This window comes from Schistocerca piceifrons, chromosome 7 (assembly GCF_021461385.2).
Source record: "Schistocerca piceifrons isolate TAMUIC-IGC-003096 chromosome 7, iqSchPice1.1, whole genome shotgun sequence".
In the NCBI taxonomy this organism is placed as follows: domain Eukaryota; kingdom Metazoa; phylum Arthropoda; class Insecta; order Orthoptera; family Acrididae; genus Schistocerca; species Schistocerca piceifrons.
Window position 1 is genome coordinate 76,530,388 of NC_060144.1, and position 17,393 is coordinate 76,547,780.

General features: G+C 44.4%; 1 protein-coding gene across 1 annotated transcript in view; it reads right to left on the reverse strand.

Moving 5' to 3' along the window:
- Positions 1-17,393, reverse strand: part of LOC124804792 (acetylcholine receptor subunit beta-like 2) — a 308,830-nt gene that overhangs the window by 90,369 nt on the left and 201,068 nt on the right. Inside the window, exon 7 of the mRNA XM_047265120.1 lies at positions 9,411-9,714. Coding sequence (XP_047121076.1) covers positions 9,411-9,714 — 304 coding nt within the window. The remainder of the gene's footprint in view (positions 1-9,410; positions 9,715-17,393) is intronic.

The window sequence follows — 17,393 nt, forward strand, 5'->3', positions numbered from 1 at the left end:
CTTAATCTGAAACGTAGAAAACTGTACAGGCTTTCACTGAACTTGTTCACATGCGTTAGAGCTCACTGAGTAATCGTGGAAACTGACTGAGGGATTCTGAGAGAGTGGAGTGAGGTGTTGGGGTGGGTCTGGAGAAATGGTGGGTGGTGTGACACTGTCAGTTTGTGTGTGTGTGTGTGTGTGACACTTACGACAGTGCTTTTTCATGAAGCTATCGTGCCATGTATAGGGTTGACAAAATACAACTGGCCCACAAAATATTTCATGCACGTTAAAATAGCAAGCCACTTTCCGTTATCTGGACCCGAAGCAGATGATGTAAGTTGGGTTACCTATCTTATAATGCAGGAAATATTTTCTGGGACAGTTTTTTCCCACACTGCATGTAAGATTTCTGCACTCTATATTTCATCTACTTTTAATTAGTACCATTGTTTTACATACATGCCGTAATGCATGCTACACGTTCTAACAAACACGTAAAAAATGATACTCCAGAAAATGTGGCTTAAAGATGAGGAATGGTGCGTTGGCCGACATGGATGTAGTTTTTAACCGGTTTGCCTCATCCAGCTAGGTAAATACTAGATGTGCATCTTTATGTTCTCGCGTCGTAAAGACTTTTCCATAAAATTTCGGGCGTGCAGCCGCAGAAATTCAGCTTCTTCTTCTAATATTTCGGCTGAATACCGCACAGCCATCTTCAGAATGAGCCCAGGTGCCTAACGCTCCAGCACTTGCTCCGTCCTTTTAAATTCGAGGACCGAACCGCTGCTTCTACGGCCAAAGATACACAAGGCGGCAGAGACGTTGATACGCGGCAAAGAGGTGTAACATATGCATGGATATTAAATCTACGGCTGCGCAGTTGATCCACACGGTGATATCGATGTGTCACGGAGACCTGTATCGTCACAATGTCTCTTGTGATTTAAGTACAGAAATTGCCAGATTCCATGATTTGTCCAAGCTGAAGCCGCTATCACTATTAATCAGATTCGTCGCCAACCGAATTTCAGTTGCTTCTTTCACTACTGAGCCCCAGAAAGATGAAGTCGAAGCTAAAATTTCGACATTATGATGAAAGATGATGGCACTTTGGGACATGTAATGTATCGAAAACCGACCCATACGGATTTATATTTAGGTGCAAATAGCTGCCACCATCCTTCGCAGACGACGAGTGTATTCAGAACTCTGGTACACAGAGCACACGTCATTGCTGACGAGAGCAGTCTGGAGGACGAGCTTCTACACCTGGGAAGAGTTTTTGAAGCCAACGGGTATTCTCAATACTAGATGCATAAGGCACTACAAATGAAATCAACAACGAGCACAAAAAAAGAAGACACGAAAAGTTTTAAATTATGGCTTTCCTGCTATAAGTGGGAAGCCTTCCGTCAAAAATCGGACGGATCCTCAGGAAACTCAGTGAAAATGATTTTTCGCCCTCCATATAAGACTGCAGCACTCCTGGGTTTCGTTAAAGATGATTTGGTGCTTCGCAAGCCTGGAGTTTACAAGATCCCCTGTGAGTGCGGCCTTTCGTACATCGGACAGACGACACTTACAGTTCAGTAGAGATGCACAGAGCTCCGCAGGTACACCCGACTCTTACAACCTAATAAATCTGCGGTGGCGGAGCACTGTATTGCCACTGGGGACTGTATGGTGGACGATAATGTCGAAGTTTTAACCTCGACTTCATCTTTCTGGGACTCAGTAGTGAAAGAAGCAACTGAAATTCGGTTGGCGACGAGTTTAATTAATAGAGATAGCGGCTTCAGCTTGGACAAATCATGGAATCCGGCAATTTCTGTAATTGAATCACAGGGACTTCGTGACGGTTCAGCTCTCCGTGACACTTCGATATCATCCTGTGGATCGACTGCGCAGCCTTAGATTTAATCTCCATGCCTATGTTACACCTCTTTGCCACCTATCAACGTCTTTGCCGCCTTGTGTATCTTTGGCCGCAGATAATTTAAAAGGACAGAGCACGTGCTGGAGCGTTAGTCACCTCGGCTCACTCTGAAGATGGCTGGACAGTATTCAGCAGAAATATTAGAGGCAGAGGCTGAATTTATGCGGCAGCACGCCCGAAATTTTATGGAACAAGTAAGTACTAGGCTGATAACCACGTCCCGCCTCAATTAAACATTACGAAAACATTAACAAAGATGTTCTTACACCTGGACAATGATTTACTCTAGACACAGACAGACGAGGTACACAGATTTTGTCCCAAGAGGAGTGGTGGCAATAGGAACGGTATCTGGGGACCAACTACCACCAATATGGTGTCAACAAGTGTAACAATTCAAACCCTGTAGATGAAACTGAAAAAGGCAACAGAAAAAGGTAAGATGCTGTATTCTATAATGAATTACAATTAGCATAATAAGAGTAAAACCGTACGGGGAGTGAAAGGAACTAATGAAGTGGAAACCAAAGAATACATAGAAAAACCCTACTGGCCGTGCTCGGGCAGTGTTTGGCACCGTTCTTCCATTAGAAGCCTTGCCTTCAGCAAGAGACCGTTACTTTGGAATACGTCAACGAATTTGCAGATTGTGAGATGAGACTGTAAAGGAATGTGGAACATCTTGCTCACTTCTGCAACACAGAGGTTCACCCCAGATCACTCTTTGTAGTCGTTATATAGAACACCAGCAGTCAGAATTTGTCTTAAATTTGTTGCTCCAGGGACTCTTTACCGTGTAGTTATCACAATTAAAGTACCACGTGTAAAAATTCTAGTAATTTCATAAATGTACCATGTCTCATGTTATCTGACTAATGTGCTATTTATATCTTAATTCTCACCCCACAGATGTCTCTTAGTTATTGTAGCATTTACCTGCCTTTAAGTCTGCCATTTATTTGTATAAAATTCAAACGGAAAGCATTCATAGCTCCAATTTTGTTTGAGAACCATATTGCTTCAATAGGCATTATCTCAATGGACGTAGTGTACCCTAAATTAATCCGATGTGTGATTGCATTCGTATAATAGAGGATAAGTCTGTATAGATTTCATAGTAGCGACAACACATGGTCAGACTACAGTGGGAACTATTATTCTGCAGCTTATCCATACTGACGGCACCGATGTTAGAGCTTTATCTGCAGTTCAAAGTTGCAAAAAAAAATGGCTCTGAGCACTATGGGACTCAACTGCTGAGGTCATTAGTCCCCTAGAACTTAGAACTAGTTAAACCTAACTAACCTAAGGACATCACAAACATCCACGCCCGAGGCAGGATTCGAACCTGCGACCGTAGCGGTCTTGCGGTTCCAGACTGCAGCGTCTTTAATCGCACGGCCACTTCGGCCGGCTCAAAGTTGCATTTATTGCGAAATTGCATCATGCTTCATTAATCTGTGCTTGTCCATTATTATCTTACAACTCGTTAAAATTAAGTGTTGGAAATTTGTTAACTTTTTACTGGACATCATTCTAGGCTGTTCCTGGTTGGGTGAGCAACGAGAATTGGAAGTGTGTGAAGGATGATGATGGTGATGAAGTCCCATACTCCTCGACAGAACGTAAGGGACGATGCGGCAGACCCGCACCGCTGAACTAGGTAAGGTTCTAGCGGGGGTGGTTTGCCATTGCCTCCCTCCGACCGTAATGGGGATGAATGACGATGGTGAAGACGACACAATAATAACCTGTCATCTCGAGGCTTGTGAAAATCCCTAACCCCGCCGGGAAACGAACCTGGGACCCAGTGCTCGGGAAGCGAGAACGCTATCGCGAGTACAGAGACACATTTAAAATTAGTCCTACACGCCTCAAGATACAGGAAATGCCACAGGACTGATCCAAGCAAATTATTACTATTGTATTAAAACTTTTGCATATTTAGTTGTTATTATTGTTCAAATGAAATGCGTATGTGGGATCTTAAAAGTGAGTGTGACGGTAGGTAATATACGGAGGAAGGGGAAGGGATTGGGGTAGCGGTGGAAACGAGTAAAGAACTATGACCCTCCGGCCCCTTCGCCACAGAATAGGACACTGGATACGTGCGTGATACAAAACGAAGAATGTGATGACAACCATTTTCACTGGTGGCTATTTTCATTACGATATTGCCGAGTTTAATTGGTAGGATATGTTCGTTTACTATTTCCGCCTGCGAAATATGACTCGCAGTGACCGCGGCGAGCCGGCCAGAGTGGCCAAGCGGTTCTAGGCGCTACAGTCTGGAACTGAGCAACCGCCACGGTCGCAGGTTTGAATCCTGCCTCGGGCATGGACGTGTGTGATGTCCTTAGGTTAGTTAGGTTTAAGTAGTTCTAAGTTATAGGGGACTGATGACATCAGAAGTTGAGTCCCATAGTGCTCAGAGCCATTTTATTCCAGCGGCGACGTCGGTATTTAAGCGAGATTCTCCGCAAGCGATGACGTCTGCAGGAAAGCAAGGTCAAGGATCAGGATTAGCGCGCCAGACGGAAGCGTGGAGCCGCATCAGTATAGGATCGCTCCCTCTTCTCTTCAGATACTTGATTCCTACATTGTGCTGCGTTTGGGCGGTAAAATGTGTCCGGATTCAACTAAGAATTACTGTTGCAACAGGTCAGCATCTTGAGTACGGTCTTCAATACGGCTCATACTATAAAGGAATGTATGTACTGGGTATTCATAATCCCGTTAATTTCATAAAACCGTTTCGAAATAGAAATAAAGTATGTATTGATATGCTACTCCATTTGTCATATTAAGATGATTCAGTGCCGTCACGATATTCCGTCCAACTACGAATTGTTTTAAGAAAAAATGGGCAGCGATAACCCAGCGATCGGATTAAACCTTAACATATATGTGTTATCACTACCTGTTCTGTTCTCTACTGCAATTTTCAAATATCTCTTACTCATCATTCTCTGCTACTTTACTTTATTTACGAAATTTACGTCGAGCGGTCTGAGGCGCTGCAGTCATGGACTCTGCGGCTGGTCCCGGCGGAGGTTCGAGTCCTTCCTCGGGCATGGGTGTGTGAGTGTTTGTCCTTAGGATAATTTAGGTTAAATAGTGTGTAAGCTTAGGGACTGATGACCTTAGCAGTTAAGTCCCATAAGATTTCACACACATACACGAAATTTACAGCAATGAATCTAATAAGAGAATACATGCACATGTGAATAATATTTTCATTAGCTTTATAATGCACGTTCTTTGATCAACTACACCAGAGTCTGCCATCTCATGATGCCGTTAGTCATATGTGATTACAGTCAGTGGTCTGCTTATTCCAGCTCTTATTATGTCATTCTGCGTGGTTTTCCCCACTTGTTCCCTTTTGTGTAAGTACTTCTTGGTTGTAGCACTGCTATCCATATTACCTCAGTACCAATAAGAACACTCGTTCAACTACTTTTAACTTTCACCCTTCCTCTATAGGTCCACGCGGTTTCAGTTTTGTTACTCACGCAAGAAAAATATCTGAAGAGTGATATTACGTTTGCACATTCAAAGCGAGAGGCATTACGTGGATAGCATCCGTAAGCTACGCTCAAAGCCCTAACAAAGAATCACTGCTAGAATTATTGGAATGATGTATGAAGTTTCAGACTCCATTGTCGAACTATACAGTGCTTATAGAGCAAATTCACTACCTTCTAGCCTGCCGGAGTGGCCGTGCGGTTCTAGGCGCTGCAGTCTGGAGCCAAGAGACCGCTAAGGTCGCAGGTTCGAATCCTGCCTCGGGCATGGATGTGTGTGATGTCCTTAGGTTAGTTAGGTTTAATTAGTTCTAAGTTCTAGACGACTGATGACCTCAGAAGTTAAGTCGCATAGTGCTCAGAGCCATTTGAACCACTACCTTCTACAGGGTGTTTCACGATGTGTTGGCGATTTCAGATTTGAATAACGCGCGCTAAAAGCGAGATACAGCGACGGCGGTAAGCCAGCGATCGGATTAGGCGTTAATACGTATCTGTTATCACTACCTATTCTAGTGCAATTTTCAAAGTGCGGAGAGTCAAGCTTCGTCCCGTATACAGGTCAGTAGTAATCATAGCTTACTGGTCGAAGCAACACCACGGGTTAACGTTGGGGCGCTATTTTCGCTATCGCGAATCTGTCGTGCGAGTGCAACGTGCCTTTCGTAAACATTTCAAGATTTTGCGGTGATACCCAATTCCTGCTTGAGGAGCAATATTGAACTGGGTAAGAAGCTTCCGTGAAGCTGCCAGTGCATCGAATCTAAAATCAGTCGGACCTTGGAAAACCTTTCAAACCCCCGAGAACGTCGAACGTGTGTACAGCAGTTTACAGGCAAGCCCTCATCTTTCGTAACGAATACGTTACGGAAACTTTCCAGCAATACGGTGCGACATGCCACACATCCAACAAGACCTTGCAAGTTCTCCGTGAAGCGTTGGTAATAGCATAATTACCAAACGCGCTTATGTCGAATGATGGCCTCGCTCACTTCATTTAACTTTCATTTTACCTAGGTGGTTATTTGAAGGCGAGAGTGTACTCCGACCGGCGGAGAAGTGGCAACAGTTAAAAAATGGAATTCATGATGAAATTTCCAGAATTTCTTCAGCAGTTACGAAAGATGTGTTCAAAACTGAGTGAAACACCTCGTGTATTTTGCAGCCGCGACTGGTCGTCATTCGCTTCATGTAATATTTCATAAGTAAACTTGGACAAATGTTGTACCTTGTGTAAAATGTTCAACATTGTTTCGCATTTAGTCTGTGTGCTATTCAAATGTGAGATCGTCAAACTATTGTGAAACACCCTGTAGATACGAGGGTGGCCTAGAAAGTAAAGCACGGCATTTTTTTTTCTCAGCCGAAAACAGTGCTACGAATTAGAAACGTTACGTATGTATTATTTGCGGTCTCCCGATTGAATGCGCCAAGTTTCTGTCACTTCCGACAGATAGCGTAGCTGCAGGACAGTTTCAAAATGGCTTCTGTAGGTGATGTACGTTACAAGCAACGTGTCGTCATTGAATTTCTCACTGCAGGAAAAGAAACAGTGGGGAATATTCACAAACGCTTGTGCAAAGTCTATGGAGCATCTGCTGTCGACAGACGTACAGTTAGTCGCTGAGCACGGAGCGTGAGGTCATCAGAAGGTGGTTCGGTGAAGCTCTACGATTTGCAGCGGTCGTGGAGACCATCCGCGGCTGTCACATCTGACAGTCTGGCATAACCCCCTCGGACTTCCACTTGTTGGGACCAATCAAGGATGCCATTCGTGGAAGACATTTTAAGGTTGAATATAAGTTAAATATAGAATTCAGTTCCAAGAGGCCAAGCATTGGTACCGACAGGGCACACCCCCTCTTTTTTCACGCTGCAGGAAGGCCATAGAACGGGATGGAGATAACGCAGAAGAAAAGGGTGTGTAGATAAAACACCATTCTTTCGTATGTGTAATTGTCATTACGTTCAACAAAGAATTCTTGAACAAAAAATGCAGTGCCTTACTTTCTGGGAAATCCTCCTATAACAATTAATTCCTCATGTTCTTCAACTACTCGGTTGGAAGATTCATAATTTTATGTCGGACGTAAAGCAGAAAGGCCGATAAATGAAGTGAGCATTTTTTAAGACGAATACCAACTTCCATTAGAATATTAGCTTGTTAAGAACAATTGAAACACGCAAAACCAATTCTCTTTATTTTGGATACGTTCAAAATTCCTGTTATGTTTATTACGACACCATACAGCAAATCAGAAAATTGGATGTAATCTTGCTATTGCAATATGAGTTGAATATACACTACTGGCCATTAAAATTGCTACGCCACGAAGATGACGTGCTACAGACGCGAAATTTAACCGAGAGGAAGGGGATGCTGTGATACGCAAATGAGTAGCTTTTCAGAGCATTCACACAAGGTTGGCGCCGGTGGCGACACCTACAACGTGCTGACATGAGGAAAGTTTCCATCCGATTTATCATACACAAACAGCAGTTGACCGGCTTTGCCTGGTGAAACGTTGTTGTGATGACTCGTGTAAGGAGGAAAAATGTGTACCATCACGTTTCCGACCTTGATAAAGGTCGGATTGTAGCCTATCACGATGGCGGTTTATCGTATCGGGACATTGCTGCTCGCGTTGATCGTTATCCAATGACTGTTAGCAGAATATGGAATCGGTGGGTTCAGGAGGGTAATACGGAACGCCGTGCTGGATCCCAACGGCCTCGTATCAGTAGCAGTCGAGATGGCACGCATCTTATCCGCATGGCTGTAACGGATCGTGCAGCAACGTCTCGATCCCTGAGTCAACAGATGGGGACGTTTGCAAGACAACAACCATCTGCACGAACAGTTCGACGACATTTGCAGCAGCATGGACTATCAGCTCGAAGATCGTGGCTGCGGCTACCCTTGACGCTGCATCACAGACAGGAGCGCTTGGGATGATGTACTCAACGACGAACCTGGGTGCACGAATGGCAAAACGTCATTTTTTCGGATGAATCCAGGTTCTGTTTACAGCACCATGATGGTTACATCCGTGTCTGGCGACATCGTGGTGAACGAACATTGGAAGCGTGTATTCGTCATCGCCATACTGGCGTATCACCCAGCGTGATGGTGTGGGGTGCCATTGGTTACACGTCTCGGTCACTTCTTGTTCGCATTGACGGCATTTTGAACAGTGGACGTTACATTTCAGATGTGTTACGACCCGTGGCTCTACCCTTCGTCCGATCCCTGCGAAACCCTACATTTCAGCTCGACTGCATGTTGCAGGTCCTGTACGGGCCTTTCTGGATACAGAAAATGTTCAGCTGCTGCCCTGGCCGCACATTCTCCACATCTCTCTCCAACTGAAAACGTCTGGTCAATGGTGGCCGAGCAGCTGGCTCGTCACAATACGCCAGTCACTACTCTTGATGAACTGTGGTATCGTGTTGAAGCTGTGTGGGCAGCAGTACCTGTACACGCCATCCAAGCTCTGTTTGACTCAATGCCCAGGCGTATCAAGTCCATTATTACGGCCAGAGGTGCTTATTCCAGGTAGTGATTTCTCACGATCTATGCACCCAAATTGCGTGAAAATGTAATCACATGTCAGTTCCAGTATAATATATTTGTCCAATGAATACCCGTTTATCACCTGCATTTCTTCTTGGTGTAGCAATTTTAATGGCCAGTAGTGTAGAATTAGTTCACTATTGCAAGAAGAGTTATTCTCTATTTATCATTAAAACTGTGGTCTCATTAGTCACTTCGAAAAACAAAATATTCCACTATATTAACGTACTCTATGAACTGACTGATGTATGCTTATGAATGAGATTTTAATTAACTTTTCATATCTAGTTGCCGGAGATAGATGAATTTTTTTTAAATTGGAAGATACGATTACTACAGAACGAGTTGTCTCAAACATCGTGTGGCTGCCCCTGCGGGACGCTACCTGAAGTGCACGTTGAGGACGAAGACGGTGACGGAGATGGAGAGGGTGACGAGTATCATGGTGAAGAGCAGGTACTTCCCCAGCAGCGGCACCGCCAGCGACGTGGGCGGGATGATCTCGGCCAGCAGCAGGAAGAACACGGTCAGCGACAGCAGGATCGAGATGCACAGCGTCACCTTCTCGCCCGAGTCGGACGGCAGGTAGAAGACGAGCACCGTCAGGAAGGTGATGCCGACGCACGGGATGATCAGGTTCACCGTGTAGAACAGCGTCTTGCGGCGCATCGTGATGTTGAACGTGATATCTGCGGCACAGGCACAACCAAAATACAGGAAATATAGTGCAGAAGGCAAGCAAAAACTGCGTTTTATTAGTTGAACGTTTAGAAGATGCAACAAATCTGCTGAAGATGCTGCGTACGGTACACTTGACCGTTCTCTTATGCAGTATTGCCTAAGACTATAGCGAAATGGGGGAGAGAATATCAAGGATAAATGGCAAGATGCAATCAATACCTTCACTGCGCGATATCTATGCCACTAAAGCATAGTTATTAAACATGATTTTCCGAAACTCCTTCACCAAAGAAGACGAAGTAAATATTCCTGAATCCCAATCAAGAACAACTGCCAAGATAAAAAACATAGATCCTCGGTGTAACAAAGCAGCTTAAATCACCTAATAAAGACAAAGCCTCCGGTCCAGATTGTATACCAGTCGGGTTCCTCTCAGAGTACGCTGATAAAATAGCTCCATATTTAGCAATTACATACAACCACTCGCTCACAGAAAGGTCCGTACTTAAATATTGGAAAATTGCTCAAGTCACACCAATACCCAAAAAGGGAAATAGCAGTAATCCACTGAATTACAGGCCTATGTCACTAACGTCGATTTGCAATAGAACATATACTGTATTCGAACATTATGAAGTACCTCGAAGAAAACGATTTATTGACATATAGTCAGCACGGATTCAGAAAATATCGTTCTTGTGAAACACAACTAGCTCTTTATACTCATGAAGTAACAAATGCTATCGACAGGGGATGTCAAACAGATTCCATATTTTTCGATTTCCAGAAGGCTTTCGACACCGTTCCTCACGAGCGTCTTCTAACCAAACTGCGTGCCTACGGAGTATCGCCTCAGTTGTGCGACTGGATTCGTGATTTCCTTTCAGAAAGGTCACAGTTCGTAGTAATAGACGGAAAGTCATCGAGTAAAACAGAAGTAATATCCGGCGTTCCCCAAGGAAGTGTTATACGCCCTCTATTGTTCCTGATCTATATTAACGACATAGGAGACAATCTGAGTAGCCGTCTTAGATTGTTTGCAGATGATGCTGTCATCTACCGTCTTGTAAAATAATCAGATGATCAAAACGACTTGCAAAATGATTTAGATAAGATATCTGTATGGTGCTAAAAGTGGCAATTGACCCTGAATGAAGAAAAGTGCGAAGTTATTCACATGAGTACTAAAAGAAATCAGCTAAATTTCGATTACGCGATAAGGCACACAAATCTTAGGGCTGTAAATTCAACTAAATACTTAGGGATTACAATTAAAATTACCTAAATTGGAACGATCACGTAGATAATATTGTGGGTAGAGAAAACCAAAGACTGCGATTGATTGGCAAAACACTTAGATTCTTAGAAGGTGCAACAGGTCTACCAAAGAGACTGCTTACACCACGGTTGTCCGCCCTATTCTGGAGTATTGCGGTGCGGTGTGGGATCCGCATCAAGTGGGACTGACGGATGACATCGAAAAAGTACAAAGAAGGGCAGCTGGTTTCGTATTATCGCGAAATAGGGGAGATAGTGTCACAGACATGATACGTGAATTGGAGTGGCAATCATTAAAACAAAGACGTTTTTCGTTGCTACGGGATCTTCTCATGACATTTCAATCACCAGTTTTCTCCTCCGATTGCGAAAACATTCTGTTAGCACCCACCTACATAGGGAGAAATGATCATCACGATAAAATAAGAGAAATCAGGGCTCGCACAGAAAAATTTAAGTGTTCGTTTTTCCCGCGTGCCGTTCGAGAGTGGAACGGTAGAGAGACAGCATGAAGGTGGTTCATTGAACCCTCTGCCAGGCACTTTATTGTGAATAGCAGAGTAATCACGTAGGTAGATAGATAGAAGTGATTTAGACTTGCAAAGACTGGAGCAAAGAAGTTTTTCGTTACAGCGGGATCTTTTTGCCCTGCCTACATAGGGATAAAGGACCATCGTAATAAGATAAAAGCAATTGAGATTCACACCTGAAGAGCTCTATTCAGCGAAGTTGTGTTCCTGACACCAGTGGGCTCTTCAACGACCGCTATCAAGATCTGCTGGCCCTTTTCTACGACACCTGCTGCTTCCACTTCTGGGGACCCTTACTCTCCTACCACAAAGCGCCCCACTATGCTTTGTGCGCCCACCCTCCTTGACCCACCGTCGCTAATGTCCTGCAGCAACACCCTTACGAACTTTGCATCCGAGTGCACTAAACTCCATATTGTACACCCAGATGTTCAGTCTCTGCCAACTCATCTCAGAGAGTTCCATCACATACAGAGTGTTTATAAATTTTGCCGGCCGGGGTGGCCGAGCGGTTCTAGGCGTTACAGTCTGTAACCGTGCGACCGCCACGGTCGCAGGTTCGAATGCTACCTCGGGCATGGATGTGTGTGATGTCCTTAGGTTAGTTAGGTTTAAGTAGTTCTAGGGGACTGATGACCTCAGAAGTTAAATCCCATAGGGCTCAGAGCAATTTTTTTGTTTATAAATTTCCTTTACAAACTTGTAGGACTTGTAGAGGAGAGGGAATATATAAGACACTGAAGCGTAAAAGATTAATTGGTATAGAAATGCGTATTGAAATAAAGAGATATGTAAAGAGGCACAATACGGCGCTATGATCGGCAACGCCTATATGAGACAGCTAATGTCTGGTGCGGTTGTTAGGTCGGTCACTGCTGCTACAAATGCAGGTTACCAACATTCAAGTGAGTTTGAACGTGATGTTATAGTCGGCGCACGAACAATGGGATACTGCATCTCCGACGTGGCGATATACTGAAAGTTTTACCATACGACCATTTCATGAGTACACCGTGAGCATCAGGAATCCGGTAAAACATCAGATCTCTGACATTTCCGCGGCCGGAAAAAGATGATGCAAGAACGGGACCAACGACGACTGAAGAGAATCGTTCAACGTGACAGTAGTGCAACACTTCCGCAAATTGCTGCAGATTTCAGTTCTGAGCTGTCAACAAGTGTCAGCGTGCCAATCATTCAACGAAATGTCTTCGATGTGGGCTTTCAGAGCCCAAGGCCAACTCGTGAATCCTTGATGACTGCACGACACAAGCTTTACGCCTCGCCTGGGCCCGTCAACACAGACATCGGACTGATGGTGACTGGAAATATTCTGCCTGATCGGACGAGTCTCGTTTGAAATTGCATAGAACAGATAGACGTTTACGGGATGGAGACAACGTCATGTTGCTACTTCAGCTTGATCCCAGCAATCGTAGGAACACTAGTCACACTCTTATAGATATACTTGCAAAGAAATCCCCAAACAGACCAATTCGTACCTCTCAGATATCTGCAACTGGCATGTCCATCCATTACGTAATTTTCATGACATACTCGCTAGAATATCTCAGAAAGAAACCGCAGCTGACTACATACCGAGACTTCAAAGGAATTAATTAATCTGAGCCTGCTTTTGAGATGCAATAAATATGTAGTTTTGGGCACGTCCTCTATTCCCTTCTCGAACATAAACGAAAAACTTCATGGGTTGACTAGAAAACTGTATGACAAGTGTGATCCCCTAAATACAGAAAAATAAGAAGGAAACCTGCAGCTTGCCTAACTGTAGAACTAAAGCAGCTGATGAATGTGAGAGTCTCTGCACGTCGAGCGTACAAACAGCTACCCACGCCTGAAAATCATATACCTTACAGGCAGAAGCGTAACAGAGCCAGTCAAGCTGTGAGAAATACTCAGCTCAGGCACGACCATACATTAACCAGCTGTCCTATGAAAAATCCTGCGTGGTCTTGGTATAGGTAAAGTACAAGCTGCAGCTCATCCCATTGTCCCAGCGAAGAACAGAATTGATACTTCACATTACTTACAACAGCAGTTGAACCACAAACAAAACACTCATTGGCTACTTCATGGGGGTAAATGTCTCTAGCCACAAAGAATTATATCTAAAGCATATTACTTGACATACCATTAAAAAAATCATCATGCATATCAGGTCAGCATCTACTGGATTTATAGATAGATAGATAGATAACAGATATCTTCAATAACGTCTTGATCACAAGTGTTTCCCCTGAGTCGTGAAAAGTTAAGCCACTACCCAAGAATAACGTCCCCAAAGCACGATCTCATAACTGACCTCTTTGCACTCTTCCTGTGCTATCCAAGGCCTTAGAAAATGTAATCCATGACCGGGTGTAACGAACTACGTAACTACAAATAACCTCCTGGACGAATATCAATCAGGTTTCCATAAACATTGCAGCACAACATCTGCTGTAATAAAGATAACAGATGGCTTGAAGCTTGCCATGGATGCACAAGACGCAACTATCACGCGCTTCTTAGATTTCAGCAAAGACTCTGACACTGCCGACTTCGACCATTTACTTGTCAAATATAGCGGCCTAAATTTTTCGCCAAGTGTAGTACAATAGTTTCGCTCATACCTGACGTCTCGCCAGCATTGATGTCCGGCACCACAATGTCACAATGGAGGCAGTTAGTATCAGCCGTCCCCCAGGGTTCAGTATTTGGTACTATACTCTTTCTAATTGTAAGCGAACGATGTGTCAATAGTTTTGTCCTACTACAAACATCACATGTACGCTGATGATCTGCAGTTGTATCTAAGTGCAAAAGCAATAAACCTCAAGACTGCTGTCGAGAACTTCAGTATCATTAATTTCTGCGTTTCTTTCACGCAGCTTTGCTTGTCTGCCAGCACTGGCAACTATGTGCAAACGTCGCTGTTCTCGGTCGTGAAGCAGAGATATGGCAACAATAAACAAAGCAAACATTGCATTATACCTTTATTCCTGGTCTGAGTATCAAAATCATACTCCTTCAGAGCAAACTATCCCTCCGGAAAAGTGGACAAATTCAGCATCTGGATGTTTTCTTTCTCGTGCCTATAAAACATATTAACACACTATCTGCCGCTACATCTTAAATGGCAGTCAGTTTCACGATAAGCTCGACGACAGACTGTTTCGCATACAGTTGCCTGCCATCACACTGTATCAGTTCTCATTATCCGGTTATACCAATTTGATCCTATTCGCATTCTGTAAGAGTGGGTGCCTTATTGAAAGTCCTGCACCCCCAAGAAGTTCGCCTTCGGTCTTCATGGTATGAATATTTGTGGTCATTGTTGAGCGCCATTTTTCATTCGGTGTTCACTGTGTAAGTTAATGATTTGTTTTGAACATTTCTTGAATGTCAGCGATGTGTATTTTGTGAAATGTAATACATATATGCCATAGAAGGTTGATCTCTGCATCTCCCAGACGCTCATTTTCCGTCGCCCTCCTGCCCTCCTGATACACACGGTAAGTTATTATAAGCTAATATGTTACCTGTGGTAATTGTTAACACAACACTTTCAAATGAGTCCTACTTAAGATTGGACAAGCGAACTCGCACTCAAAGGGTCCCTTGTAAGTATAAAGAGGTAACTGGGGAGCAGTTTCCATAGTCTTACAGAAAGTTGTGCACGTAGACACTATGCGGGAAGAACAGACTGGAAATTGCAGAAAAAGTAATGGAGGGGAATGGGAGTAGGTGCTAATGTGAAGTGAAGAGGTTGGCACAGGAGAGTATGTCGTGGTGCCCGAATCAGTCAGATGACAAAGGGAAAAAAAATGTTTACTTAACATTGGCATCATAGTGTCGCCACAGGGGAGTCGATCTGACAGTGCAATGTAGTCGGGCAGATAGCGTAAGAGTTAGTATCTCCACAGGGATACGGTAAGTCGTAAACTTCGTAATTACACTGAAGCGCCAAGGAAACTGGTATAGGCTTGCGTATTCAAATACAGAGATATGTGAACAGGTAGAATACGGTGCTGCGGCCGGCAACCCCTACACAAGAGAACAAATGTTTGGTGCAGTTGTGAGATCGGTTGCTGCTACTACAATGGCAGATTATCAGGAATTAAGAGAGTGTGACCGTGGTATTATATACTGCGCACGAACGATGAGACACAGCATCTCCGAGGTACAGATGAATTGGGGATGTTTCCGTACGACCATTTCACGAGTGTACCGTGAATATCAGGAATCCGGTGAAACATCAAATGTCAGACTTCGCTGCGGCCAGAAAAAGAACCTTCAAGAATGGGACCAACGATGAGTGAAGAGAATCGTTCACCGAGATGGAAGTGCAGCCCTTCCGCAAATTGCTGCAGATTTCAGTGCTGAGTCATCAACAAGTGTCAGTGTGCGAACCATTCAACGAAACATCATCGATATGGGCTTCCAGAGCCGAAGGCCCACTCGTGTATCTTTGATGACCGCACGACACAAAGCGTTACGCCTCGCCTGGGCCCGTCAACACGGAAACTGGACTGTTCATGACTGGAAACATGTTGCCTGGTCGGACGAGTTTCGCTTCAAGCTGTATCGAGCGGATGGACGTATGGAGACAGTCAGTAGGGGACTGTTCATGCTGGTGGAGGGTCTGTAATGGTGTGGGGCGTGTGCAGTTTGAGTGGTATTGGATCCCTGATACGTCTAGTTACAACTCTGACACGTGGTACGAAGTATCCAGTCTGATCACACGCATCCATTCTGTCCATTGAGCATTCCGACGCGTTTGTGCAATTCCACCAGGACAATGCGACACCTCACACGTCCAGCATTGCTACAGAGTGGCTCCAGGAGCACTCTTCTAAGTTTAAACATTTCCTCTGACCACCATACTCCCCAGATATGAACATTACTGAGCATATCTGGGATACTCCGCAAAGTACTGTTCAGAAGACATCTCCACCCTCTCGTACTCTTACGGATTTATGGACAGCTCTGCAGGATTCACGGCGTCACTTCCCTCCAGCACCACTGCAGACATTAGTCGAGTCCATGACACGTCGTGTTGCGGCACCACTGCAGATATTAGTCGAGTTCATGACACGTCGTGTTGCGGCACTTCTGCGCGCTCGCGGGGGCCCTACACGATATTAGGCTGGTGTACCAGTTTCTTCGGCTCTTCCGTGTATATGCTCTCTAGTACTGGTAATAAACCCGCCCACATAGCCGGGATCGGTAACGCGCTTTTGTGTTGTGATGTTCGAGCCTTTCGTCAGCAATGGGAGGAGAAGTGTGACGTACTGTTCCCTGTCACGAGTCAGTTTACTGGTTTAAAGTCCAAACTGTTGCGCAGTGTCTCATGAAGTTAGCGAATCTGACGATGTTGATGGTGAGCCGACTGATGGACGGGGACACTAAGCTACGAGGTCGCTTAGGTGCTATCTATTCATGAGGAGTAGGCTGTGTGCCAGCACCGTGTTTCACCCCCTCCCTTCTTTTCGTCCAGCCAAACCCAATACTACACTCGTCACAGCTGTACGTGCGACACAGATACACACCTGACACTTCATAAGTGGTCGGACGCTCACAATGGCAAACCACCTGCACTAGGTCATTGCCCAGGCCAGTGATGCAGGATTTCTGCATCGCTCCTCTTCTCTTATTCCCCAAGTGAAGGGCTCTATGATATGTAGTAATAAGTAGTTTCTCTATACCAAATCCTTAAACATCCCGTGTTTGTTAGTAAATAGGTAAACTATATGTAATCAGTCGAATGAAGTCTGATATATAGGTGTATACTACATTCCACTGTTACTGTTTAAGTCAGCAGCAGAGCGTAGAAGTAGAAGCCTGAACAGCTTCGTCGGCTACCGAGATTGTCAGTC